We start from the raw sequence: 27,711 nt of genomic DNA, 5'->3' as shown, positions 1-27,711 counted from the left end.
AATCGTTGTTAGTTGTAGGTTAGTTGATTTAATTTTAAAGGTAACATTACTCAGAAATCCAGGCTGAATCGCTGTCTATTAATTGAAGTTTAAGTTGGCATATATAATCCTATAAGCACGAAGTCCAATTGATTATGTGGTTTTAGTTTATTCACGTTTGGTTGACATTGCAATGTGCAGAGGTTCACTTAAAAGGAACAAATTAACATGATAAGATAGGCTGCAAACATTGTTCGAAATAGCCATTGTTGTTTATGCCAGATTTCAACACATAATTGAATTTGTTTAGGATAGATCAACTGAAGTTTGCAGGCTTTGATTGTGTATTCGGCCTGAAAAGTGTTAGCCCGCCTCAAATTAAAAGTGATAATGGGCTTTTGGGTTTGTCAATGGCCTAAGCAGCCCAGTCTTTTAAAAATGAAACCTGGGCTACTTTGAACCCTTTGCTGGAGCGTCCTGCCTCACTTGTTCAGTTGCTAGGCCCAATTGTTGGAGATTGAATTATGGAATTTTGGACCTTTCACATCTGCTAATTAATTAGGGTTCTTCTTTTAGAGACAACTTAAGAAGAAAATTGTAGTTTGCTTTTAGGATGGCCTTTAATAATAAAATGAGATGAGCTTCGCTAAACAAAGCACATAAATCGCGGGGCCCTCAATAAATGGTCGTATTAAAATACTTAGATTTCGGAATGGGCCGTTTAGCGAATTTCACGGCCTTTCTCAAAGATAATAACGCGTTAGTCTCTTTAGGCGCGTATTTTAATAACATTACCTTCCTAAATTCGGGTGCACATTTATGTGACCCAAATCCAAATCTCAACGAAGTCGAAATGTGTTAACAAATCACGGGTGCACTGGTGCGACGTAATTCGAGATGCATTTTCACGACGTTGCAATTCTTATTAAAAATAAAAATAAAAGCGATTGACTAATAAAAGCACAAGGCTAGAACATGTTTTGAAATCAGGTAAAATCAAATACAACAGTTGAGCGACCGTTCTAGAACCACGGAACCCGGGAATGCCTAATACCTTCTCCCGGGTTAACAGAATTCCTTACTCAGAGTTCTGGTTCGCGGACTGTTAACAGAGTCATAATTTCCTCGGATCGGGATTCAACCGGTGACTTGGGACACCATTAATCTCCCAAGTGGCGACTCTGAATATTAATAATAAATCCCGTTCCGACTGTCCTTTAATTGGAAAAACTCCTTTACACCCTTACAGGTGTAGAAAAAGGAGGTGTGACAGGATTCAAGTAGTTGGCACAAGGCCCAATGATAACAATTTAATCCATTTTTATAAGGATATCACGAAACTGCAAACAAATAGGTAGTAATTTTTATTAAGCGGGACGGACCAAGTCACAATCCCCGACGGTGCTCTACCCCACGCCCGTTATCCGGCGTGCAAGTCACCTCACATAGCACTACGTTGTGCAAATTCGGGGTTTCAAACCCTCAACACAGCATTTACATTTATTACTAACCTCAAGCCGGCCAAAGTCCTAGCTTGCTATGCCCTTGCCTTTCGAATTCACCTCTTCGCGCGTCGAATCTGACCAAAACCACAACGAATACGTCACAATATGCTAAGGGAATATAACCCAATCGAAAAGACTTGAAAAATTATAAAATTTACATCACCGGATTCCTCGCCTCGCCGCGAGTCTATACATATAAAGAACACCAAAATCGGAGTCCAAATGACCCCTCAAATTCCCATTTTGTTCTCTTAGGTTTCAAGCCCTAAACCACCATTTTTGACCTTAAATCCTTGAGTTTTTAGTGTAATTTTATGTATTTGCATGATAAAATTGTGTTCTAAGTCTAAGAATTCTTACCTGATCGAAGTCCTTGAATTTCCTCTTCAAAATCGCTCAAGAACACCCCAAGTTTGAAGTTAAAAATATATTTTCTGTAAAATTTCGCGAAGGGATTAAAACCCACTTCTGATCAGTTGTTGCCGCTTCTGCGGTCCTTTGTCGCTTCTGCGACTACCGCATCTGCGGTCATTTTCCGCTTCTGCGGAATCTCACTTATTGTCCAAAATTTCGCATCTGCGGTCCTTTTATCGCATCTGAGGTTCTTGAATCGCTTCTGCGGTCCCATTTCCGCAGAAGCGAAAATACCAGAAGCAGCAAAATTCTGCAATCTCTTTAAGTTCAAAACTTCCCGTTAGCCATCCGAAATCACCCCGAGGCCCTCGGGACCTCAACTAAGAATACATACATGATCCAATACCTTATTCAAACTTGCACCAATCATCAAAACACTTCTAACAACACTAAAACCATCATTTTTCATCGAATTCAAGCCTAAGTTTTTCAAAAACTTCCGAAATACGCATTCGATCAAAAATCCAACCAAATCACCTCCGAATGACCTGAAATTTTGCACACACATCCTAAATCACCTAACGAAGCTACTGCAACTCTCGGAATTCCGTTCCGACCCTCGAATCAAAATCTCACCTGTCAACCGGAATTCGCCAAAATACTAACTTCGCCAATTCAAGCCTAATTCTACACCGAACCTCCAAAATCAATTCCGATCGCACTCCTAAGTCACAAATCATCTCCCGAAGCTAACTAAATCATCGGAATTCAAATCCGAGCCCTCTAACATAAAAGTCATCATCCGGTTGACTTTTCCAACTTAAGCCTTCTTAAAAGAGACTAAGTGTCTCATTTCTTATCAAAACCATTCCAAACCAACTCTAACACATCAAATACTGATAATGAAACTTAAAGAAGCATAACGTGGGGAAAACGGGGCGGTAACTCACGTGACGATGGGTCGGGTCGTCACACACCACCACCATCTCCTCCTTTCACTTTGATACTGACAATCACCACCACTTTGCTCGCCGGAAAAAATGGTGATCACCACTGCCGCCAGTCTTTTTCTATTCCCGTTCTTCTCTTTTTCCAAAAAATACTAGATCAAAAACTAAAAATATCAGATCTAAAACTACAAATGAATTAGTACTAAAAACCAAAAAAGAAAATGTGGTTGGAGATGGTGGCTGATGGATTTAGCAGAAGATAGGGAATGGGTTTGGGTGGATTCGGTGGGGTTTAGAATTAGTTTTTTTCTTCCTTAAAAATTGGTTTTCTTTTTTTCCCCTCATAATTCATTTTGTTAATTATTAGTTTGGACTCAAATGCCAAATGTCATCAGCTAATTCGTTAGTTTGCCACATCATTGGCGAGTATATTACACTCTCTTTATTTTTTTGCTGGTTATCAAAAAAGTGTTTAATGGGTACAAAATTTGAATAATATAAGTGTTCAATAGGAACAAGTCTTAGATAAAGTAGCCAAGAGGAAAATTCGGACAAATTTAGGTGGCTGCGTATGATTTTGGCCTTTAGTTTTTAAAGGTAGAAAAGTGAATATGTCGACCAACTTCAACTTTGTGGCAATTAACTTCATATAAATTATTTTATAAATTTTAGATTGTTAGGTAACTTAATTATTTTTACTTTCGTTTATTTCTAGAACTTCAGTAGTTATTTTAATATAGATTATTTCTATTTCAAAATTAACATATAATAAATAACTAAATAGGTAGTTTTCAAAATAATTCTTCAAGATCGCACTAACTAATGCTTCCAAAGCTAAAATCCTCGTTGTTTTATAAATTTTGATTTGGTTGTTAGATACCTTATGTAATTCTATTTTTGTGAGGTTTATTTCAAGAACTTCAGTAATTATTTTTATAATTTAAATTATTTGTTTTTCAAAATCAACATATAATTAATAACTAAATAGGTAATTCAAAAAATAATTCTTCGAAACCACACTAATCAATGCTTCCGAAGATAAAACCCTCATTATTTTACAAAATTTGGATTTTTACACTTTAAGTTTTATAAACATTTAGATTGGTTTGTGTTAGAAAAAAAAAATACGATCATAATGCAAATTATATCTTCAACCATATAATTTGAAACAATTATAAACTATTTGAGTTGTATTAAAGATTGTCATGTTCAATCGAGGTTCACAATTATGAACACCAAAGTAAAGATGTATTTGTTGAAACTTGCAAAATTTAACTATTAATACAAATACGTGAATGTAAAATTCAACTATTAATATAAATACGTGAATGTAAAATTCAATTACTATAAAATATTTTTTCTCAAAGAAGAACCTAAAAATCCTTAATTTTATAGTTACTGCTCGAACAAGGCAAAGTTTTGATGATGAAAACATGGAATTGTAACTTCTTTTATAGAAATTGATTGGTATATAATTTGAAATAGGAAACAATTTATACGAAGTAAAACTATGTATAGTTTAATAGTCCNAGTTGAAAGTTCTTGAAATTTAGATCTAAAAGGAACTAAAATATAAAAGTTCTAAATTTGAGAGAATAATTAAATGATAGTTCCTAAATAGTAGGAAATCAATTAAAGACTATTTCTAAATATTTGAAAAATAATAAATGACTATTTTGTCTAGTGTGAACTCTATTTTAAAGGGGTAAAAAAGACAAAGGACATTTCGCTAAGGGCCTTCGTGCTTTTAATATAACTAGTTACTATGTACGTGCATTACACGTAAATCTTTAGTCAGAACTTTTATGTGAAAGAACAACTAACTAAATTTAGTAACAATTTATTTACATGATGATATGATCATTGTAAAGTAACTAACGTGATAAAAATACAACAATCATTTAAATGCTAAAAATTAATGTTATTACTTTGGTATAATATTTGAATTCAAAATAATATATTCTTAACCTACAAAGATGATTAATTTAGTTAAGTTAAACGATATCTTATTTATACTGTAAAAATATTCAATGTGGTAGTATCATATCTAATACTTCTTTATAGAGGATATTTTTGGTATATGTTTCCTTCTATAACTTTGGTTTCTCCATCTCAAAAGTAAAACATATAATTGTCCATCTTTGAATCACTTCCAAAAAGTATTACTTTTTCACTACTGCACTTTGACATATTTGTGAGGGTTATATCTATTATTTATAAAGTTGTGTCGAATTTAAATTATGTCGGATAAAACCCAAAAAAATATTGCTACTTTATCATATTCAAAACAATAAAATATTAATCCTACACATGTTTTTATAAATCAAGTCCATGATTAATTGTTTTTAACCAATCGTCACGCATAATACATAAATAATATTATTCTAAAGTATTTTGCTTTTTATTTGAATACAAATTGATGTAAATCTTGAATTAAAAATAATTCATGGCACGTGAGCATCTAATATAAATAAATCATTCAACGAATTTTTTTGTTAAACTTCAATACATAGGAGACTTGAACGAACTTGTTCTAGGAAACCTAATCTGACATCAATCGATGTTCTTTGAAAAATTTATAAATGAATCAATTAGTCATACTGAAGTAAGAATAAATAAATTAAAGAGCCAATCTCATCTGTATTATTAAAACCACTTTATTATCATGTAAAAGAAAAATATTCATATAAACTTGCCCCTATTTTTATCCTTTAAAATTAGATTTTATATTTTAAAAAATTATCGTTTAATTATTTTCTTATTATTTAATATTTTAAAAAATAACTCAATTTATTTAAATTAGGTAGTAACTCCAAATATTTAGGTAAAAGATACTAACTTAATTTAGTTTTAGCTTTATGAAATTAAGACTTTAAAGGATAATAAGAATTTTTAACTTTGTAGAATGTTATAAATGTTTTTAGAATGTAGTACTAAAATTTTCTTTTAGTACGTGCCTATATTTTAGTACATTCCTCGTTATAAAAGAAGTGTAATTAAGAACCACAATTCTTTGAAAGAAAATTATGAACGCATTTTTCTAATTCAAATAGGACCAACGTTGTAGGGTTGGGTATATGTATAGTTTAATCGAAAAAGAATTCCATCATTAGTTAATTTACCATTAGATCCTTAAATTATACAAATATTTAAGGGCATAAAAGTCGATCAATGTTTCAGGGATATTTTAGTCGTTTAATATTTAACATAAATTATTCGTGTTTTTATAATAACTAGTTACTATGTACGTGTGTTGCACGTAAATATTTAGTCAGAACTTTTATGTGAAAGAACTAACTAAATTTAGTAAGAAATTATTTACAAGATGATATGATTATTCTGAAGTAATTAATGTGACAAAAATACAACAACCATTTAAATGCTAAAAATTAATGTTATTACATTAATAGAATACTTGAATTCAAAATTATATCGCCTTAACTTACAAAGATGATCAATTTAGTTAAGTTAAATGATATTCTATTTATAGTGTATAAATATTCAGTGTGGTAGTACCATATCTAATACTTCTTTATAGAGGACGTTTTTGGTGTATGTTTCTTTCTATAACTCTGGCTTCTCCGTCTCAAAAGTAAACATATAGTTGTCCATCTTTGAATCACCTCCAAAAAGTATTACTTTTTCACTATTGTACTTTGACATATTTGTGAGGGTTGTCTCAGTTATTTATAAAATTATGTCAAATTTAAAATATGTCGGATATATTCCGAGTAAAATTATTACTACTTTATCACATTCAAAGCAATAAAATATTAATCATACACGTGTTTTGATAAATCAAATCCATGATTAGTTAAGAATTTAGAGAAATATATATAGTTTTAACTGTTACAAAAATAATAGCAGATAATCTTTTTTCGTATATATACGTATTTTATATAGTATACATATTTTACATACTTTTTAGGAGAAATATACGTATTTTTTACCAAGTTATGACACATGAGCATCTAATGAAAATAAACCAATCAAAGAAAAAATTTGTTAAACTTCGATATATAGGAGACTTGGATGAACTTGTTTTAGGAAACCTAATCTAGACTAACATCAATCAATTTTCTTTGAGAAATTTGTAAAAGAATTAATTACTCATACCGAAGTAAAAATATATAAATTAAAGAGCACAATCTCGGCACTTTATTATCACGTAAAATAAAACATTCATCTAAACTTTCCCCTATTATTTTAACACTTTAAAATTAGATTTTATATTTTAAAAAATTATCAATTAATTATTTTATTATTATTTAATATTTTAAAAATTAACTCAATTTGTTTGAAATATATAGTAACTCCTAATATTTAGGTAAAAGATACAAACTTAATTTAGTTGTAGCTTTATATACATATTAAGGCTTTAAAGAATAGTAAGAATTTCAACATTGTTTAAAATGTTATACATGTTTTCTATAACGTAGTACTAAAGTCTTCTTTTAGTAGGTATCTTTCTTTTATTACGTGCATTGTTATAAAAAAATTATAATTGGGAACAACATTTTTCTAATTCAAGTAGGATTAACGTTGTAGGGTCGGGTATATGTATAGTTTAAATCGAAAAAGAATTCTATCATTAGGTAATTTACTATTAGATCCTTAAATTATACAATATTTAAGGGCATAAAAGTCGATCAATGTTCTAGGAATATTTTAGTCGTTCAACATTTAGCATAAATTATTCGTTTCTAATTCAAGTAGGATTAACGTCGTAGGGTCGGGTATATGTATAGTTTAAATTGAAAAAGAATTCTATCATTAGGTAATTTACCATTAGATCCTTAAATTATACAATATTTAAGGGCATAAAAGTCGATCAATGTTCTAGGGATATTTTAGTCGTTCAACATTTAGTATAAATTATTCGTGCTTTTATAATAAAATATAGATAGATATAGATAATATAATATAATATAGATAGATAGATATAGATTAACTAAATCCCATTTCCCCATTCCTAATTACCCCTACCGAGTTCCGACCAGCTGCAAATATTAATAAAATGAGAAAAGCAAAACAAAAATTTGTTGAAATAATTAGGCGGGAAAAATTTCAAGCTGGCCAAAGGACTCTCATTTTAGGGCTCGAACTTTACAAAAAAGAATTGCTGTTTCATCGTTCAATTCACAATGAATACTATTTCTTTGAATTTGGAGGACCCAATTCGGGACGCAATTTCAAGGATCCGATTCGGCCCACATTCCAACAATCTGCTCATTTCTTCTTGGGATTCTGTAAGTGTAAAACCCAGTTCCTCCGTGTATTCTGTGTTTGTATGTATGATTCAAGTTCATTCGGACACAGTAGCAAATTCGCCTCAATTTTAAACTAGTTGGATTCGGCTATATAATCCTCGATTCCATTCCCTCCACTTGGGCCTTTTACTGTCTGTAAATTCAATTTCATTTACATGTAACACAAAAATTGATTTTGCAGAGTCTTCGATTGTACGATGTAGATAGCTCTAAGCTTCGAATGGAAGCTCCCGGGAAAGCTTCTCTCCTCGATTGCTGCTTTGAGAACGAGAGGGTGTGCCTTAGTGCTGCGTCTGATGGTTCAATTTACAGGTTTTTACTCCTGCTTTATGATAATCTGATCAAATCTCCCCCTACCTTGCAGTAGGTGCATAGTGCACGTGTAAGCCCTTCCATTTAGCAGCCAACTTAGAGCATAAGTTATGGGTTCATCTGAATCCAATAGCTTTGGCTCATAACCCATGTATTTGTTAAAAAATCCATTAAAAATAAGTACTAGCAATAGATTTTAAACCCACTGAATCAAACAAGCCTGATGGGCTTAGGTACTTGGTACCTGTGCCGGTGGGAGGTAGTAGGTACCCTGTGGAATAGTCGAGGTGCACACAAGCTGGTTTACACCATCATTGTCATAAAATATAAAAGAAAAATAAATGGTCTATGATAGAATTTCGAACTCGGACCCATAAAGTTCAAATCTTGGATCCGCTGTGCTTTTATTCCGTATTGCAATGGACAAAACAGAAAGCTTTCATGTTAGAAAAGAAAAGGAAAAAGAAAAAGAAGAAGCTTATGTGTTGAGCTTAGAGCTAGAAACAGTTTTTTCTCATGTTCTGGGTACATTCTGTGGGGAATGCATTGAATTTGTTATCACTCTACACATGATGGTCCCTTTTGGGTTGTTCTTCTTCCTAGGTATGATTTGGATTCCGGGGTTAAAGTCTCAGTGGGAATTCATGATGATGTAGCAACCTGTGTTGAGTATTCTCCTACAACATGTAAGATATTGGTACCTCTATAATTTCAGTATGGTGACTTCCTAACATTTTCATTAAATATTGCCTTGGAGAAACACACAACACATAATATTCAAAGTAAAAGCAATGATCCTAAAAATGTTTGGGTATTTGTAACTGTCAAAGCTAATGGATTTTCCATAAGCTAATTATCGTACTAAGCAGAAGAATTCTATTTGCATAATTCCTAAAGTTGAGGATCCATTAATCAGTATCTTAGATGGAAATTTATTTGGATATATGTTCAACATCATGCGGCAAATGGAAAGGACCAAACTTCACTGATTTGCTCACAACTTTATTGCTCTGAACGTATAAATTTATCGACTCAATTTTCTCTCCTTAAATTCCTTTTTCATTGGTGTAAGGAGAGGACTGTAGAAGACTTCCAAGATGTCTTAGACTTTTTAGATTCATTGAGATGAGGGTGCTTAATTGCTATATAGTGACCTCTGTACTGTTGTAATTTTGTATTTTGCAGTACCATTTTGTGGTACTTGCCATAATAATATTTACTTATCTTATTAAAAAAATAATTGCAGGTCAAATAATTTCTGCTGGTTGGGATAGAAAGATAAATTTTTGGGATGCTCGTTCAACCCAATCTCATGGCTGCTCGAACAGCTTAGCTTCAGAGGTGGAGTCAATTTCACTATCTGGGTTCAGTTTGATGGTTGCTGCTGGATCCTCAGTTGATATATATGACCTACGAAGTTTTAAGAAATCAGTTCACACGAAAGGCGTCAAAGTAAAATGTGTACGGCCAATTTTTAATCCTAAAGGTACTCTTACCAAAATTCTAATATCAACTACGTTGTGCTTCCAAGGCCCCTATCACACCCCTCACCCCATTGAAAGAAAAAAGCAAAGAGAAAAAGAGAAAATACAAAAAGTTTAAGGATCTTCCTGAAAGTTGAACAAATGGTTCTAGTAGAAGAACTCTATTATGCATGTATGTATTTCACTACGGATGGTGTTGTCCAGGACTTACTTGTGGCGCGCTTAAGCCTTGAAACTGGGTGCAGAGTAGGTTGTGCACTTTGCCCCACTAAAGCGGCGCTTCAGTGTAGTGTGTATGTTTATCATTCCCTTCTATTACGCCTTTCTCCATTAAAGCCCACACTTGTTAGCGCTTTGAGCTTAAAGTCCAATAGACTTCTATGCTTATTTCTTTTCTTTTGTTTTTGCCTTTGATAACACTGACTGCAGAAGGATATAATTAGGGGTGTTCATGGTTCGGTTTGGATCGGTTTTTCCCTTAAAAGAAACCAAACCAAGTAAGTCGGTTTTTCAAATATTAGAACCAAACAAAACCAATTAAGTCGGTTTTTTCTCGATTCGGTTTATGTCGGGTTTTGTCGATTTTTCGGTTTTTTCGGTTATTTGTCGGTTTTTTCTTAAATATAAGCCATACACTACCAAACACATATTCCGGCGACCACATTTTCAACTTAACGCTATCAAATCAATTGCCATTTGAGAAATCTATTATTTACCAAGATATATTGATGATAATTGAATCAAATAGTGATGAATAATTTAAGGACTCAATTAAAAATATATTATTTTTAACATGAATTGGATTCTTACACTTAACAAAAGAAAACTACCAATGAAACTAGAATGTAAAGGTAAAGGACTATACTAAAAGTGCAAACTATTAACATTTCATTAAATTTTTAAACTTTGTATAAAAATATACATATATATAGGTGTAGTAATAAATTTGAAATAGCTACTCCTATAGTCGGTTTGGTTCGGTTTTTTTTCGGTTTTTTTTTTTTCTGATTAAAACCAAAACCAAACCAAATTTAATCGGTTTTTAAAATTCAAAACCAAAACCAAACCAAACCAAAAAATATCGGTTTTTCTGGTCGGTTTGGTTTGGTTTTCGGTTTGGTTCGGTTTTTCGGGTTTTTATGAACACCCCTAGATATAATTATGTGGGGTTTTCAGTTTTTCGTATTATCCATCTTATATTGGCTAGATAACTGGCATAAATATTTTTCCATCACATGTTTCTTTCTCATGCTTATATTTTATCTTACCTTTCTTTCAATTAATTTATCAGATTCCTTCTGGGTAACATCTTTGTGTAGGATTTATTGTTGGATCAGTTGATGGGCGAGTTCTTCTGGAGTACATCTGCAGATCCAGCTCAGACGAGGGGTCAGTAAAAGTTTGTCGTACTTTCTTTATGTTTGAAAAGATGAAAGTTTGTAGTACATCAGACTACTGTATGGCGATTCTGGCCAGATTACTCAAACCATGCTAGGCACATTTTAGGTTCAACTGTAAGTAGTCGAGTTCATATATCAGGTCAGCATTAGCTGATATTTTTCGGAAGATGGTGTCTACCTGGCTTTCAAATGCATGGTGTAAAAAAACTAAAAGAGCAAAGAGCTGCTTGGCATTCACCTGACATCACAAATTAGCTTCTGCTTATTTTGCTTATATGTTTGTAAGAACACTGGTCCAACTTTCCAATTGCTGTTTCACTTGCTAACATTTGGATAGAATATAAGATGTCTCAACTAGCAAACACAACTAGACAAGGCACTAGCTAGAAGAGGCTGTTGTAATCCATTTTAATCTGTCAATGCATTTCCAAAAAAGTACCAAAGCTTTGTTTTCATCAGATCCCACGGAAACATTTTTTCCTGTATTTATGAACTGGTACCTCTTGAACCTGCAAGGGACTTGCTCTGTGCTCCATCTCCCTGTTGTAGCATCCATTTTCCGAAGTTGCAAATGCTGGCAAATTCTTGACATTAGCATTTCCATTAAGCATGTAAAGACAACTGATAAATTCCTCATTGCCTAAGATGACCTCATCCAAAGTGCAATTCACTATGTAGGAGATGTAAGCAAAAGTTTGATGCTGCTGCTTAGAAAGAGCAAATAATTATTTCTAAGCCTTTTTCAAGTTTGAGGGACCATTTTTAGTCTTCCAAGTTCCAGCATGGAAAATAGTTTAGCATTCTAGAAAAGAGAGGTGGTACAGGAAGGATGATGATTCAGAACATTAGTAGAGAACTTGGTAGAAATGGAAAAGTTCGAGAGGGCATTTTTTAGATCCTTGTATCAGTCAATAGTAGGCCAACAAAAGATGATTTGGCTTCTTATCTTTAATTTAGATGACATAATTGGCTTCTTATCTTTAATTGAGAGGGCGCTTCGCATAAGGATACTATAGTTTGGAATCCAGTGATCGAAAGGGTTGGAAAAAGATTAGCAGGCTGGCAGAAACAGTACTTGTCAAAAGGCGTTAAGGAAATGCTTATTAAAAGCACTTTATCGAGTATGCCCACCTATTACTTGTCCCTGTTGCAAGCTCTTGTGAGCATCTCAGAAAAACTGGAGCGGCTTCAAAGGAATTTTCTTTGGGATGCGGCGGATGGAACTAGAAAGTTTCATCTAGTGAATACTTTCCCAAAGAAGTGGGGTGGACTTGGAGTAAAAGATCTTAAGGTATTCAATAGAGCTTTGTTGGGGAAATGGCTGTGAAGATTCGGGGTAGAAGAGCATGCTCTATGGAGGGAGGTCATAGTAGAAAAGTACGATTCCATAGGAGGGGGTTGGAGGACCAAGGCAATCACAGCACCTTTCGGGTGTGGCATGTGGAGGAGCATCATGAAGAATTGGGAAGCCTTCAATGGCAATATCACTTATAGGGTGGGAGATGGAAGGAGAATCAACTTTTGGAATCATAGGTGGTGTGGAGAGGATACTCTGAGGGTCTCTTTCCTCCACGTCTTCAGAGTTTTAAACCAGAAGAAATTGATGGTTCAACGGATTCGCAAGGAGCATGAAAAGGGGGGGGGGGGGGTAGTATGGGACCTCTCATTTAGAAGGAACATGCAAGATTGGGAGATTGCGGAGCTCCAAGATTTGTTGGCACTGCTATATGGGCAAGACAGGCCCCAGCTATCTTGTGATTTTTGGAGAATGGGGGTTGCGTGGCGATGGTTTGTTCACCGTAAAGTCCTTTTACCAGAGTATGTTAGTGAGAGAGAAGGCCATTTTCCCATACTCCTCGATCTGGATTCCTAAGGCGCCCACAAAGGTGTGCTTTTTTGCATGGCTAGCGGCGAGGGGAATGATCTTGACTGCTGAAAATTTGCGAAAGAGAGGAATTACACTTGTTAGTTGGTGCTACATGTGTAAAAGCTCAAGGGAAGAAGTTGATCATCTTTTGTTGCATTGCCCTGTGTCCTCGGGTTTGTGGAGGGCAATCCTGAATCTTTTTGGTGTTCAATGGGTGATGCCAAGCACTGTAAAGGAAATGTTATATAGCTGGGCCGATTTCCGTAGAAGAAGAAAGCAAAAGGCGTGGAAGTTCACCCCGTTAGCTCTCATGTGGATAGTTTGGGGGGAGAGAAATAGGAGAGCTTTTGAGGGGATTGAGTCTCCTTTTCACATCTTAAGAATAGTTTTTTATCTTTGATCGCTTTTTGGTGCACTCGTATAGCCCCTACTTGTATAGAAGATTGAGCGTCATTTGTAGAGAATCATGTTCTGATGTAAATTCTCTTCTTTTTGGTCTACTTGTATACGGGAGTTTTCTCCCTTTTGATTAATACAATTTACCTTATCAAAAAAAAAGAAGCAATTGCTGAAAATCAAATCTGATTGAAAGAAAAAGAAAGATTGACAATTAATCAAGGCAAATTATAAAATCTAGAAAAAGCAGTAGAAGTATTCTTCCCAGGGCCATGTATCTTTTGGTTTAAACCTTCATATCCCTTATTTCTTTTACACTCATATCCATTTTGGTAGGGTTGCACGTTGGTGAAACTATAACTTTTCTTTTCTGTAAGTGACAAATTCAGACATTTTATAGAAGGACGAAACAGTTTCAGCTACTGAAATTTCTCAGTATATGGTTACTATGAAGTCTCATTCTAAGATCTCTCCTTTGTATGGATCTCTTAATTCATTTGTCAGCTTTTGCAGATACGCATTTAGATGTCATCCAAAGAGTAAAGATGGGAAACGTCATCTTGTAACAGTTAATGACATTGCGTTTAACCCATCGTATGTGGTTTTCCAGTTTCAGCCTTCTGTTATTGCTAACTGATAGAAGTTATACTCACAGTACCTTTTCCCTTCCCAGCATTATTGGTTCATTTGTCACTGGTGACAATGACGGCTATGTCACCTTGTGGGATGCTCGGGCAAGGAAACGGATGTTTGAGGTACTTTTGTTCATTTGTCAATCAGATATTGCATAAGTTTCCCAAAAAGTGATATAATAGTTGTTATTGCTCGAGGAAGGAAACGGACATTTGAAGTACTCTTGTTCATTTGTCAATCAGATGTTGCATAAGTTCCGCAAAAATTGATAATATAGTTATAATTGCAGTTTTGATATCAGTTGGTTGAAGTCATAGTTTTGAAAGAAATCTTGTGTTGTTGAGATCAGTGAACAAATCTCTTGTATTACATGAGTTACATGCCAAAGTATAATTTTTCAGTTTCCCAATCAAAATGAAAAATGCAGAATGTCCATTGCTGTCACACGTACACGTTCTGGTTTAACTACTGCTTCTGTTTATTTCCCTTTGGAGATTTGCTGCATCTCTTTTTGCTTGTTTCAACCAATTGATGGATCTCAGTCCATTTGTTCGGTCTTTTTTTTTAGATGCCAAGGTATCCCAAGAGTGTTGTCTCTCTATCATATAGCCATGATGGATTGCTTTTAGCAGTTGCATCCAGTTATGCATACCAAGAAGCTAATGAAATGTAAGACAAACTTCTTTAATCATTTTCTTATAGTGGGTTGGTTGTGTTCTTGGTCACTCTCACTTACATAATCCCTTTAAAATATTCAATTGCCTTTGACAGAGAAGAGCCACCTCAGATATTTATACATGAAATAGGGAACTTTTATCTCACGTCCCCTTCTTCTGGAGCTTCAAAGTACAAATGACTGCAAATACACGTCTCAGATTCTGGTTGTTGCTTCTGTTTCCTTTATATAAGTCATCTTGTTTACTTGATGCTGTAGTTATCACTTATCAATCCTTAATAATATATGGTTGCTGATAAATTTTTTTGCTTTCCCTCATTATTTTCTAGTTCAAGCTACAACTCTTATACAGTAATTTTTGCTGGTACCTGTGCACGAATTGGCTTTTCCGGGCTCACGTTCCCTGATATCTATTTTGACTCTTACCAAGATTAGAACGAAAGGGCTCAACAGAAAAGCGGATACTCTCCTGATGTATTAATGTCTAACAAAGTGTTTGCTCCAAGTGGAATATATTTTGCAGTTGTATTTTTCATCAACCGTAAAAGAATGTGTTTCTTGGAAAACCATATGTTATGTTCTTTTGCTTGGTTATAGCAAACGTTTCTCTTCTTTAGGTTATACATCCAAATGAAAACCTTGAAGTGTTTGGAATAGTTATCAAAATTAAAGGCCTTTTTTTCCTTTTATTTTTTCTTCAAAATTGTCACTATTATAATTTGATTGTTTTTTGAAGTTATATCACCTGCAAAATGTTAGTTATCTCGGACAGACTTGAGGCAAATACGACATTTTTTTTAACTTTTTATTTTTTCCTTCGCTAGTTCTTTCACTTGGGGGTTGGAATATTGCAATCCGTGGAAACTGAAGGGCCTTTTTTGCTAATTTAGCAACCTGTGTTGAGTTTTCTTCTGAAACATGTAAGAATGTCCGTAATTCTGAAAATTGAATATGGCGACCTCTTAACATATTCTTTAAAGTATTGCCCTGGAGAGAAACACAGAAATCATATTACTCAGAGCAATAATTGTAAATTTGTAACGATGTTTGGTATTTATATACATATTCAACAGCTAGTAGATTTGCCATATGCTAATTGTTGTACTAAGCACCAGATGATTAAACCATTTCCGAATGTCAATTATCAAGACGGTTGCTTCTAGCAACTTTTCGCAGGTCTGCAAAGTTGACTTGGAATTACAAAGCTTCAGACAAGAACCGCATTGCAGGAAGGGCAAACCATAGCAACATAAATATAAAATACTAATACTACTAAGAAAGGTTGCCCCTGGGCTTTGATCTAGTAGTAAGAGTGCAACGCGTGATGTGTGACTTAGATGCATATACATGTTCAAAGGTTGGTATGTAAGTGGAGAATAGTAGAAAGGCGGACCCATTATCTAACTTTTGTATTTTTTTAATTTAAAAAAAAGAAACTTCATTAACAAGAAAGGTTGGGAGGCACTTTTAGGAAAAATAGGATACCAAAGAAGCTCAAATATTTTGGTCAAAGGCAAAATAAGACCAACAATAATAAGAGAGTAAAAGGGACATTAGGGAGAATAGGGTACACTAAAGAGTTTATTGTCAATCCTTGCAGGTGTTGACCTAAGTTGTCATCTTTGTTTTTCATTTGTTCTCTATTTGTAGGCCCTAAGCTAAAGATTTTACACTAACAAAAAATCTGAGGCTGGCATCATAAAATAAGGATTAACTACCTATTCTAGTGACATTTCAACGGTTGATTCCTCCTAACTTGTCTAGTGACGCTTCAACTGTTAATTCCTACTACCTTTGTCTAGTGACACTCTAACTGTTGATTCCTCCTGTCTATTCACATTCCAGGTATAAAGTTTAAGTTATACACACCATCCGTTTAAGAAATTTTATACCATCACGTCACCTTACCTGTTGTAGTAGCCAACCTGTCTTATTTTCAAGATTACAAATCCTACATTTAAGGAGGCTTTCCAATAGATATCCTTTTGGCGACCTGATAGCGTGAAACTTCCAACTATATATATATATATAGAGAGAGAGACTCCTCAACAATTCTTTTTGTAGTTGAGGTAGAAAGCACCATGCATCTTTTAAAGTTACACATCTTTTCTTCTTTTTGACTCAAATCTTTTTCTGATTGCTTGTGCCATAGAATTTTGTTCCCTATAGTAGAAGAATGACAAATTGGAGTAGTAGCTTTCTGGGGTTTCTTCATCTTGCTTTTATTTTGAGAATTGAAGCCTTAGAATTTCATAGGACTGATCAACACAGTGAAAGAATTTCAGGAAGTGCTGGTGATGTTTTGGAAGATAATCCAATAGGAAGGTTAAAAGTTTATGTATATGAGCTTCCCAGCAAATATAACAAGAAAACTGTGCAGAGAGATTCGCGATGCCTCAATCACATGTTTGCAGCCGAGATATATATGCATCGTTTCCTGTTATCCAGTCCTGTTCGAACCCTTAATCCAGAGGACGCGGATTGGTTTTATACTCCAGTTTACACAACTTGTGAGTACTTGACACCACATGGTCATCCTTTACCTTTCAAGTCACCACTTATGATGAGAAGCGCGATTCAGCATATAGCTTCTAGCTTGCCATACTGGAACAGGACACAAGGCGCGGATCACTTCTTTATTGTACCACATGATTTTGGTGCATGTTTTCACTTCCAAGAAGAGAAAGCTATTGAAAGAGGAATTCTTCCGTTGCTGCAACATGCTACCTTGGTTCAAACTTTCGGGCAACAAAATCATGTTTGTTTAAAGGATGGTTCTATAACTATTCCCCCATATGCTCCTCCACAGAAAATTCAATCCCACTTGATCCCTCCTGATACACCAAGATCCATCTTTGTTTATTTCCGAGGCTTGTTTTATGACGATAGGAATGATCCTGAAGGCGGGTACTATGCACGAGGTGCTCGAGCAGCAGTGTGGGAAAACTTTAAGGACAATCCTCTCTTTGATATTTCTACAGATCATCCAACAACATACTACGAGGACATGCAACGAGCTATCTTTTGCTTGTGCCCTCTCGGATGGGCTCCGTGGAGTCCAAGACTGGTTGAAGCTGTTATATTCGGATGCATCCCCGTTATAATAGCAGATGACATTGTGTTACCATTTGCTGATGCAATTCTATGGGAAGATATCGGATTGTTTGTAGCAGAGAAGGATGTTCCATATTTGGATAACATTCTCACTTCTATTCCACCACAAGAAATATTGAGGAAGCAGAGATTGCTTGCCAATCCTGCAATAAAGAAGGCAATGTTATTTCTACAACCTGCTCAACAAGGTGATGCTTTCCACCAAATTTTGAATGAACTTGCTCGTAAATTACCTCATCACAAGACAATATACGGCGACAACATCTTATTAAACTGGACTGCTGGTCCAGTTGGTGATCTAAAACCTTGGTAGGATCGAGCTGCATATGGATAGGTGATTGCATTCCTTCCTTAGTCTCAGCGTCGAACATTTCTTCTGTATCAGAGGTGATGAATTTCATCACAAGTGTAAATTTTAATTATGTGGGAGATCCACCAGTTATCATATCACATATGGATTTGATTTTGTTAGTGAATAGTCGAGGCTGCAAAAATTCAAAACTAGCCACAACTTAAAAAAGGGCAGTCCAGTGCACAAGGTATCCCGGGTTCACGCCCGGGAAGGACCGCACCTCAAGGGGTGTGATGCAGATAGCCTACCTTAATGCAAGCACTAGTGGCTACTTCCACGCCTCGAATCCGTAACCTATAGGTCACACAGATAAAGATAAATCACGTAATATCATGTAAAAGACCTTGACATTGACAGATAGAAACATCATGCTTTTACAATATCTATTCACTCAATCTCAATCCATAAAAGTAAAGAAAGACCTAAAATAAATAGTAGAATACCATAAGTGATCCATTAATAGCAGTGATACCACCAGTAACTCAACTAATACATCATACATCTTGTATAAGCTTCTTGGTTTCCCAAGCTGCTTCAGCTGACAAAACTCCTTAAAATCTGTAAAGGAAATAGATAAATTAGTATGCTGCAACCTTGTAAGTAATGGTTTGAACAAAGTATAATCATTCAGAAAAAGCATGACTTCATGGTACAACTGATTCTATTTCAATTCGGTTTCAAATAATGTTTCTTATTCTTTATCTATTGTCTCTTGCAGAAATGCAGGGTAAGGCTGCGTACAATAGACCCTTGTGGTCTGGCCCTTCCCGGACCCTGTGCATAGCGGGAACTTAGTGCACCGGGCTGCCCTTTATTCTTTATCTATCATAACATACATTCAGTTATCCCGAAGGGTGGACTATGAAGATCAGGGGATGGAATATCAGCATTTCAGCTTGCAACCATCAGTCCTTTGCCTAATTGAATACATGAAGCTAATTAATTTGGGATGTCGTCGTTAAAAGTTATCTTTGATCTGCTTGGAACAGTTATGAGCAATGTCGGCTTCCTAGTTTTTAGATTTAGAAAGAATTTGGTTTAGTTAACTTTTGATTGGTAAAGCTGAATGCATCATCAATTTCATTAATAGCTCTTCATTTTCACATTGAAGAGTAAATGAGTGCAACAGAAGAAGTTTTAAGCTCAGACAGGGTGATGAAACCATTACTTAATAAGCTAGTGTATAAAAGAAACACATTTAACTTCAGTTGCATTGATCAACGATGTACCTGTAATTGTTCACTTGTGGATGAAGACCTCGAAACCAGACAGAAGCAACATCTTATTAAACTGGACTGCTGGTCCAGTTGGTGCAAATTTTGATTAATGTGGGAAGAAGAAAGATAAAGGAAGAATAGTAATTTGGTATCTTTTCTGATGTTTATTTAAATGAACCTAATCTCTTATACATGGATTTGGTTTTATTAGTGAATACTCGAGGCTGAAGAAACGAGTTCATTACTCAAATGGTCACTCAACTATCCCAAATTATCTTCTAAAGTCACTTTTCTTTCATTTGTAACAACAAAATCATTTAACTATGCATATTGCACTCAGAAAGTCACTCAACTAGATTTTTCAAATTTTGGAGTGTCAAATACTTATTTTGCCCTCTAAATTATAAACATTTATCTTCTTTTTATTTTTTTTAAACTTTTTAATATTGTGATTTCCCCCCCTTTTAATTTACATTATGGACTTACCTATAGAATAAATAAATACCATTTATAAATTAAAAATACAAAATATTTAAGCATATATAATACCGAAATAACAAAATAATGAGCATAGTAAAAAATAAATTAATTAGAATAATTTATGAGTAATAATAATTTTAGTATTAACAACAAAAATTCAAAAATTTATTTACACAATTCAGAATGAAAGAAAATAAAGGTTGTAACATACAATTCCATGCACATAATATAAAAATAATTATTTAAATAAAGGTTTTTTATAATATACATTATATATTCGTTGAAAATTATGCTCAATTATATTATTATGTTTCAACCAGCTTTCCGACGACACAAAGTTATGTACCGGAAAGCAGGGGAACTATTTGTATAGGGTAAAATATGCTATATTAAGTCGTGCATGGAATATATATAATATAATTGAGCATAATTTTCAAGAATATATAATGTATATTAAAAATATATATTTATTTAAATAATTATTTTTATATTACGTGCATGGAATATATATTTTACAACCTTTATTTTCTTTCATTCTGAATTGTGTAAATAAATTTTTGAATTTTTATTGTTAATAAAAGTTTAAAAAAATAAAGAGAAGATAAATGTTTATAATTTAGAGGGTAAAATAGGTATTTGGCAATCCAAAGATTGGAAAATCTAGTTGAGTGACTTTCTGAGTGCAATAGGCATAGTTCAGTGACTTTGTTGTTACAAACGAAAGAAAAGTGACTTTCGAAAATAATTTGGGATAGTTGAGTGACCATTTGAGCAATTGACTCTGAAGAAACTCAAAACTAGCCACAACATGATAAAGAAGAAATAAATCACGTAAGAAAACTAATGATGGACGATAATAAAAAATCCTGTGAAAGACCTTGACATTGACAAATTGGAGTTAATTTTATCCATGGTCATTGAACTTTTGTGTTTGTTACCCAAAAGTCACTATTCTTTTTTTCGTTACGTAAAAATCATTCAACTTTGTGTTCATTACACAAAAGTCACTTTTCTTTCTTTTGTTACACAAAAATCATTTTACTTTGCTCTAGTTATCACAAAAGTCACATTTTTACTTGAAAAGTCTATTNAGCCCGCTACCGGTTTTTACCCAAAAGGCCTCACACCATTAAGAGATCCCTTCACTTTATATGTAGACTCCCAATCTTTTCAGCTACCAATATGGGACTTTGTTCGCACACCCAACAGCACTAACGTCAAGCGATTGTCATTTGTATTTTTCTCACAACTTATTTCAAGCGTTTCCTCCAAATGTAGAAAAACACTAGTACAAAATTTGATAAAGTTTAAAAATATAATAATAGTGATATCTTCTTAAAAGTTTCCACCCAAAGAAAGCTTAACCATGACCATAAGAACTATACATGACAAAAATCATAGACATTTATTTATAGAGATAATTTTATTCATGGTCACAAAAGTTATTTTTCTTTCTTTTGTTACACAAAAATTATTTTACTTTGCTCTAATTATCACAAAAGTCACATTTTTATTTGAAAAGTCTATTATGCCCTTTATATTATATAAACCTTCATATTTATGTAATACCTTCTATATTATATACTATATAATATATTTTTAACTATGTATTTTATTTATAAATAAAATAACTTAATATTATTTTTATAATATATTCGTATAAAATAATTTAATAAAATATATAGTTAAAAATACATTATATAGTATATAATATAGAAGGTATTACATAAATATGAAGGTTTATGTAATATAAAGGGCATAATAGACTTTTCAAGTAAAAATGTGACTTTTGTGATAACTAGAGCAAAGTAAAATGATTTTTGTGTAACAAAAGAAAGAAAAATGACTTTTGTGTAATGAACACAAAGTTGAATGATTTTTACGTAACAAAAAAAAGAATAGTGACTTTTGGGTAACAAACACAAAAGTTCATGACCATGGATAAAATTATCTCGACAAATTGACAGATTACAATATCTATTACCCATTCACACAAATTCAATCCATAAATGTAAAATAAGCACTAAAATCAGTTGCAGAATACAGCAAGTGATACCACTATAATTCAACTAATATATAATAGTACATCTTATATAAGCTTCTCGGTTTCACCAACTGCATGATCAGCTTATGAAACTCCTTCAAATCTGTAAAGGAAATAAATAAATCAGTAGGCGGTGACCTCGTAAGTTATGGTTTAAACGAAAATATGATCATTCAAAAAATGCATAATATATATATATGAAATGAAGTTGCTTATTCTTTATCTATAATAACATTCATTGTTCTTGAAAGACTGGACTATAAAGACGACCATTAGCATTTCAGCTTCCACCCATCAGTACTCTGTGATGAATTGAATATATGAAGCTGAGTAATTTTGGATATCGTCATATAAAATTATCAAATTATCTGTGATCTGCCCTGAGCAGAGAATAGTTAATAGCAACGTGGGCTTCCTAGTTTTAGATTTGACAAAAGGACTCTTAAATTTATTCTACCATTGACTGGTAGAGCTGAAAGCATCATCATAATTTGATTGATGGTTCTACGGTTCAACCATTTTAAAGTAAAACGTAAGTTTTTGTAACAGGGTGTCAAAGCGAATACTCAATAAGCTAGTGTACAAATAAACACGTTTAACTTCGGTTGCATTGGATCAACAACATACCTGTTTTTTTTGCTGCTTGGGGATGAAGAGCTCGAAACCAGAAGTTCCCGACATTCCCTCTAATTCTTCCCTGACGGCCTCGGCTGACTTGACAAGTTCTTCATTGCACGATATTATCTCAACTGATTTCAGGGAGGAGACATTCCCAAAACAAGAAGCTATCGCCTTAAGATGTCGACATCTTCTTAATACCAAGTGTTCAAGGCATGGAAAGGCATTATCTGAGGCATCCCATTCTGAAAAAGAAGGATTTTCTAGTTTCAAGAATTTGAGTTGAAGGAACTGCTCATCATTCACTTTCCATACATTGGAACTAATGGTAACTCCTAGCAGCTTGAGCACCTCGAGTTTTGGATGGTTTGCAACTTCAGTAAGATGTATGTGAAAATTGGACAGTGTCAACTTCTTCAAGCTTGATGGAAACTTCAACTGATCGATCAAGGTCAATTTAGTACCGGAAGAGATCTTGAGCGTTTCAAGCTTTGTAAGATTGCAAAATGCAGGAAACGAGCCATCAAATTTGGAAACTTCACATCTCAGTTTCTGAAGATTTGGCATCTTCTCCAAGATTTTATCGGCATTGTCCACACAAGAAAAACATGTCGAGGAAACAGTTTGCAAATTAACCATTGTCGAGTCGCATTCTGAGAATTCTTGTCCACTATTCAAAGTGAAGAATGCTCGCTCATAGATATGAATATGCCGCAACTTAACCATCTTCCAAATCGTATTCGATAATGATACTCGTCCTCTAAGTCCTTGAACTATCAACGTTTCAAGATTCTGAAGATTGTCTGGGAGTGATAATGTATCTTGCGCAGTCCGAAAAGCAAGATACTTCAAAAGGGTTAATTCTTGTGGGATAGAGTCAATCATGGTGAATTCAAAGTCTAATACCCTTAGAAACTTGAACCTTTTAAAAGTGTCTAAAAAACAGTCTATTGAAGAGAATGCAATATTTCTAGCCTCCCTGAACTGGAAAGATTTCACATGGGAAAAAAACAAACACCATTTTGGAAGATTTTCACTTTGAGAATAAAGGTATAAGCGGCGTGAAGTATTGCACATTGGAGGGGAAAATTGAGAAGGACTTGAACCGCTGTCCCTGTTAATGGAGAAATAGGTATAATTAGAAGAAGCCTTATAGATTGAAAAGATAAAATTGATTAATGTTTTTATTACCTTATCCTTTCTAAAAAGTTCTCCAACTTCGCTTTCTTCCTGCAAAATTCAAGCACCAGGTCATGAATGCGACATGTCTTGATCCTTCCATCAGAGCTCTTTTTAGCAACCATCACTAGATTTCTCCCAATAAGATTCTCCAAGTAAAATTTTGCTATATCCTCAGAAAGCTTCTCCATGTGCGTGTTAATGAAACCCTCGGCTATCCACAACCATGTTAATTTTGAGACTTGAATTTCTCTGTCCTCTGGAAATACTCCCATATATAAAAAACACGGTTTCAAATAATGTGGTAGATTCCGATAACTCAGATCTAGTGTGCCCTCCGATTGAGCCTGAATATTTGGACCTAAGTTTGTTGATACTTGTTCCCAACAATGTTTTTCCTTCTTCATTCTTGTGAGGATACCTGCTACCAGAACCATTGAAAGAGGAAGCCCTCCACACTTTTGTGCTATGCTTTTGCCGACAGCCTCTAAGACCAGGGGACATCTTTCTTTGTTGAACACCTTATTCTGTAATAACGTCCAACTTTCATCAATATCGAAAAATCGAAGCTTATGGGGATCACTAACGTGCTTAGCATAAGATGCAACTTCATAATGCCGAGTTGTTAGAATAATTCTACTTCCTTTCTTATTTTCAGGGAAGCATGACTGTAAATCATCCCATGCACTCCTTTTCCAGACATCATCAATGAGGACAAGGTATCTCTTGGGCTTTAAAAGTTTCTGAAGCTTGTCTGCTAATTCATTTTCAGCCTCTTTATCAAGTTTAGCTTTATCATCAGTAACATCACGTAGAAGGGCTAGTAACAAGTCCTTCCGTTTATATTCTTGAGAGACACAGCAGTGGACACAGATATCAAAATAAGAGACAACAAACTCATCAACATATAATTCGTTTGCCAGAGTAGTCTTGCCTAATCCAGGCATTCCAACAATTGAAACGACATCAAGATTTACTGATCCTTTGATTAGTTTACCTCTTAGTTCGACCATCACATCCTTGAAGCCCACCATTTCTTCATTCGTGCTTGCATTACTGGCAAATTTCGAGGAAATATGTGCATTGGGAACATCTGTGGTGTTATGTAATACCAGGTCAAACTCATTCTTATCTTGAAGTTCTGCTATCTCTGCCATGAGTACTCTAAGATCCTCTCCAATGTCCAAGATCCAGAGCAAAAGACACCAGTCAGGAACATTTTTTTTCCTACAAGCATCAGAAATATGTTCTACCTCATACACCCAACCGTTTATTTGTGTTACTAAATGTTCTTGCTGTTCTACAACAACTTGAAAGCACTTGAGTTCTTTCTGAAGTGCCCGAAGTTGGTTCTCGACAAAATCAAATGAAAGATAAAGGCTTAGACACTTCTCCCTGTTGTCTAAAATGAAATCAGTAGAACCCACCACGTCAATTCCAGGCAAGCTGGACTGAAAAAGAAATGTCTTTCGCGTGATGAGATAGATCATTGCTTGCATACTCCAAATTTTGACTCGGAAATCAAGATCACCCTTCTCCTTGTTGTTTAATGAGTAAACCAGAAGTCCTGCATCAATAATAACAGAATCTATATCTTGAAGACTAAATTCAGGGACCTGTACTAGTAGGGCTCTCAAGAAGTTGAGCATCTCCTTTATCTCTATGCCATTTAAAATGAATGGTAACTCTTCCAAATTGTGTAGGAGAGTCTCCACAAATCCAACTTCACAATCTACCACATACTTAATTTGGACAACGGGACACCATTGTGACTGCACTAACTTTATAGCTTGGAGGACATCAATATAGATCTTGGAGATGCTTGGCTCAATAGGCTGAATTTTGCTTCGCAGCAGATCAGAAAACAAAGGATAACCCTCATCTGCATCAGAGTCTATATATTTCTTGCTTGGAAGATACAACCAAGTAACCACTGTTGTGTGCCAGGCCACTTCTAAAACATGAGTGAAGAAAGTATGTTGGACCTGAGACTCTATGCATCTGTCTGAAACAAAACATACAAAACTTTTAAGAAACTTCAACTCCTTCAGAGCCTTCTCAATTTGATCCCGGGGATTCTCTGTCAAAAATGAATATGGATCATCAAATTTCAGTAAATAACTGAGATTCTCTGTCATGGTATCTATGAATTCCATAACAGAATTTGGAGTAACAGTACCATCATTGTTGGCTAAAAGCTGAAATGATATTCCCGTAAAGGAGTATTTAGCTCTGATTTCCAACTTAGTCTGCCAAAAATTATTTTCCAAGCCGGAGACACAGTGCTGAAATTGGTTGCTCTCTGGTATTACTTGCAAGCTGTAGATGAGGAAGAGATCAGCTGCAGCACCTTGAAATAGAGCTTGGACTTTCTTTATGAGATCTTGTTCACCTGTGAAGATCTGCAAGTTGAGAATGATATCCAACAACTTGATATCCCTTTTAAGGAACTTGAATATCCTTTCAAGGTACTTAAATGCAGACAGATCTACTTCGAGTGAATCACATTCATCTTTGATCCTCTGCAGAGTTTCAATGGGGAGAGATTCATCTGAAGACAGATATTTCTCTGAAAATATAACTAAAGAACCGCATTCCCTGTCAGCCTGCCAGAGAGCGTAACAGAGATCAAAGGTATCAGGTTTCTCTGAAAGAAATATATTGAATGAGCTGCATTCATCTTCAGTCCACTTCAGAGTTTCACGTAGATGAGATAACATTGACAGATACTCATCTGAGAACTCAAGGAATGAGCCCCAGTCCTCTTCAATCCTGTGCAGTGTGTCAAGGGAACAAGATCCCTCTGAAAAACGATATCCGTCTAAAACCATACAGAATGAATGACATTCCTCTGCAATCCGTTTCAGAGTTGCGGGATTATAAGTAATGGAACTGTACTTCTGTTCAATCAGTTGCAGCGTTTCAAGGGGATTAGGTATGTCTGAAGACATATCTCCTCCTCTCTTTGCAGCTGTTGTGGATGAAACTTTTGCAAACTGGAAATTAATGGTTTCAATCTGTCATCTAGTTACTACCAAAATTAAGATGGTCTCTACAGTTCCTTCATTATCTTATCAGCCAATTAGTTGATAAGATCATGCATGGTTCCTGACCACATAAATGAAGAGACTTCTGACTTTTCCAAATTATAGAGACCCTAAATGAATTTCTATATATGATATATTTTAGTCATTCAAATTTGACCAAGTCACTGAGACCCTCATCGAATTTCTATGACCAGGTCACTCTGAGACTTACAAGAAAAAGACTAATGAGAGTGAAAATACAAAGGAAAAGGGAGCAAACCAGGAAAAAAGGTTTTTAATATTAAGGCTAAATTGGTGCAGCTCAGGGGAAGTATCTGCTGTTTTCCAGATTCATTTATCTCTCCTCCAAAAAGTATATAAAATGAAATCATGGGTTTAGTGGATTCTTCTGTCTGAACAATGAGCTAGAGTAGATAGCAGTGAGATCAATGGTGGGGGTGACGTGTTATTGACTTAGTTTCTTTTTCTAGAGAAATGATCAAATACTATAATCTGTGTGAAACGTCAAAAACACTATTCACACATATTCCAACACTATTTAACCAAGGACAATGTAGGAAAAAAATAATTAATTAATTCTTGAAATCTGAAAAAATCACTTATTTGGTACCACAAGAAAAAGACCAAAAAATCACTTATTTTGGACCGGAGAAAGTATATTCTTATAGGGTCATTCATATTCTTGCCTTCAGTAACTCGTTTTGTATTAATTGGCCAAATACATAGACTAACCCAGTTTTCAATTGGACACTCCAACTTGAACTTGTACCTATTGAACACTCCAATTTTATACCAAATGTGCCACCTCTGCCTCCGACCCTGCTTCCCTACCAC

The 27,711-nt window shown here is 34.5% G+C and overlaps 3 protein-coding genes across 4 annotated transcripts; 2 read left to right on the top strand and 1 right to left on the bottom strand.

The window, feature by feature from the left end:
- The first annotated feature begins 7,805 nt into the window (after nt 1–7,805).
- LOC109243910 (mitotic checkpoint protein BUB3.3) lies at nt 7,806–15,515 on the top strand. Its single transcript, XM_019410924.1, has 10 exons — nt 7,806–8,037; nt 8,240–8,370; nt 8,974–9,056; nt 9,617–9,856; nt 11,174–11,243; nt 14,031–14,111; nt 14,191–14,272; nt 14,719–14,819; nt 14,922–15,031; nt 15,156–15,515. Exons 1-9 carry the CDS (start codon nt 7,933–7,935, stop codon nt 15,004–15,006), a joined length of 978 nt encoding a protein of 325 aa, XP_019266469.1. The 5' UTR covers nt 7,806–7,932; the 3' UTR covers nt 15,007–15,031; nt 15,156–15,515.
- A 1,214-nt stretch (nt 15,516–16,729) lies between these two features.
- On the top strand, nt 16,730–19,639 carry LOC109243909 (probable beta-1,4-xylosyltransferase IRX10L). Its single transcript, XM_019410923.1, has 2 exons — nt 16,730–18,274; nt 19,011–19,639. The coding sequence occupies exon 1, from the start codon at nt 17,003–17,005 to the stop codon at nt 18,251–18,253; it is 1,251 nt and encodes a 416-aa protein (XP_019266468.1). The 5' UTR covers nt 16,730–17,002; the 3' UTR covers nt 18,254–18,274; nt 19,011–19,639.
- A 2,282-nt stretch (nt 19,640–21,921) lies between these two features.
- On the bottom strand, nt 21,922–27,419 carry LOC109243908 (putative late blight resistance protein homolog R1A-3). 2 transcript variants are annotated; one of them, XM_019410922.1, is made up of 4 exons: nt 26,010–27,419; nt 23,843–25,910; nt 22,661–23,765; nt 21,922–22,136 (listed from the first exon to the last, which is right to left on the bottom strand). In XM_019410922.1, exons 1-4 carry the CDS (start codon nt 26,779–26,781, stop codon nt 22,131–22,133), a joined length of 3,951 nt encoding a protein of 1,316 aa, XP_019266467.1. In that variant the 5' UTR covers nt 26,782–27,419; the 3' UTR covers nt 21,922–22,130. The 2 variants fall into 2 exon arrangements, with proteins under 2 accessions (XP_019266467.1, XP_019266466.1); XM_019410921.1 differs by having other exon boundaries at nt 23,843–27,419.
- Nucleotides 27,420–27,711: the final 292 nt, after the last annotated feature.

This window comes from Nicotiana attenuata, unplaced genomic scaffold (assembly GCF_001879085.1).
Source record: "Nicotiana attenuata strain UT unplaced genomic scaffold, NIATTr2, whole genome shotgun sequence".
Lineage (NCBI taxonomy): Eukaryota > Viridiplantae > Streptophyta > Magnoliopsida > Solanales > Solanaceae > Nicotiana > Nicotiana attenuata.
This window is presented reverse-complemented; position numbering and strand designations above follow the sequence as displayed.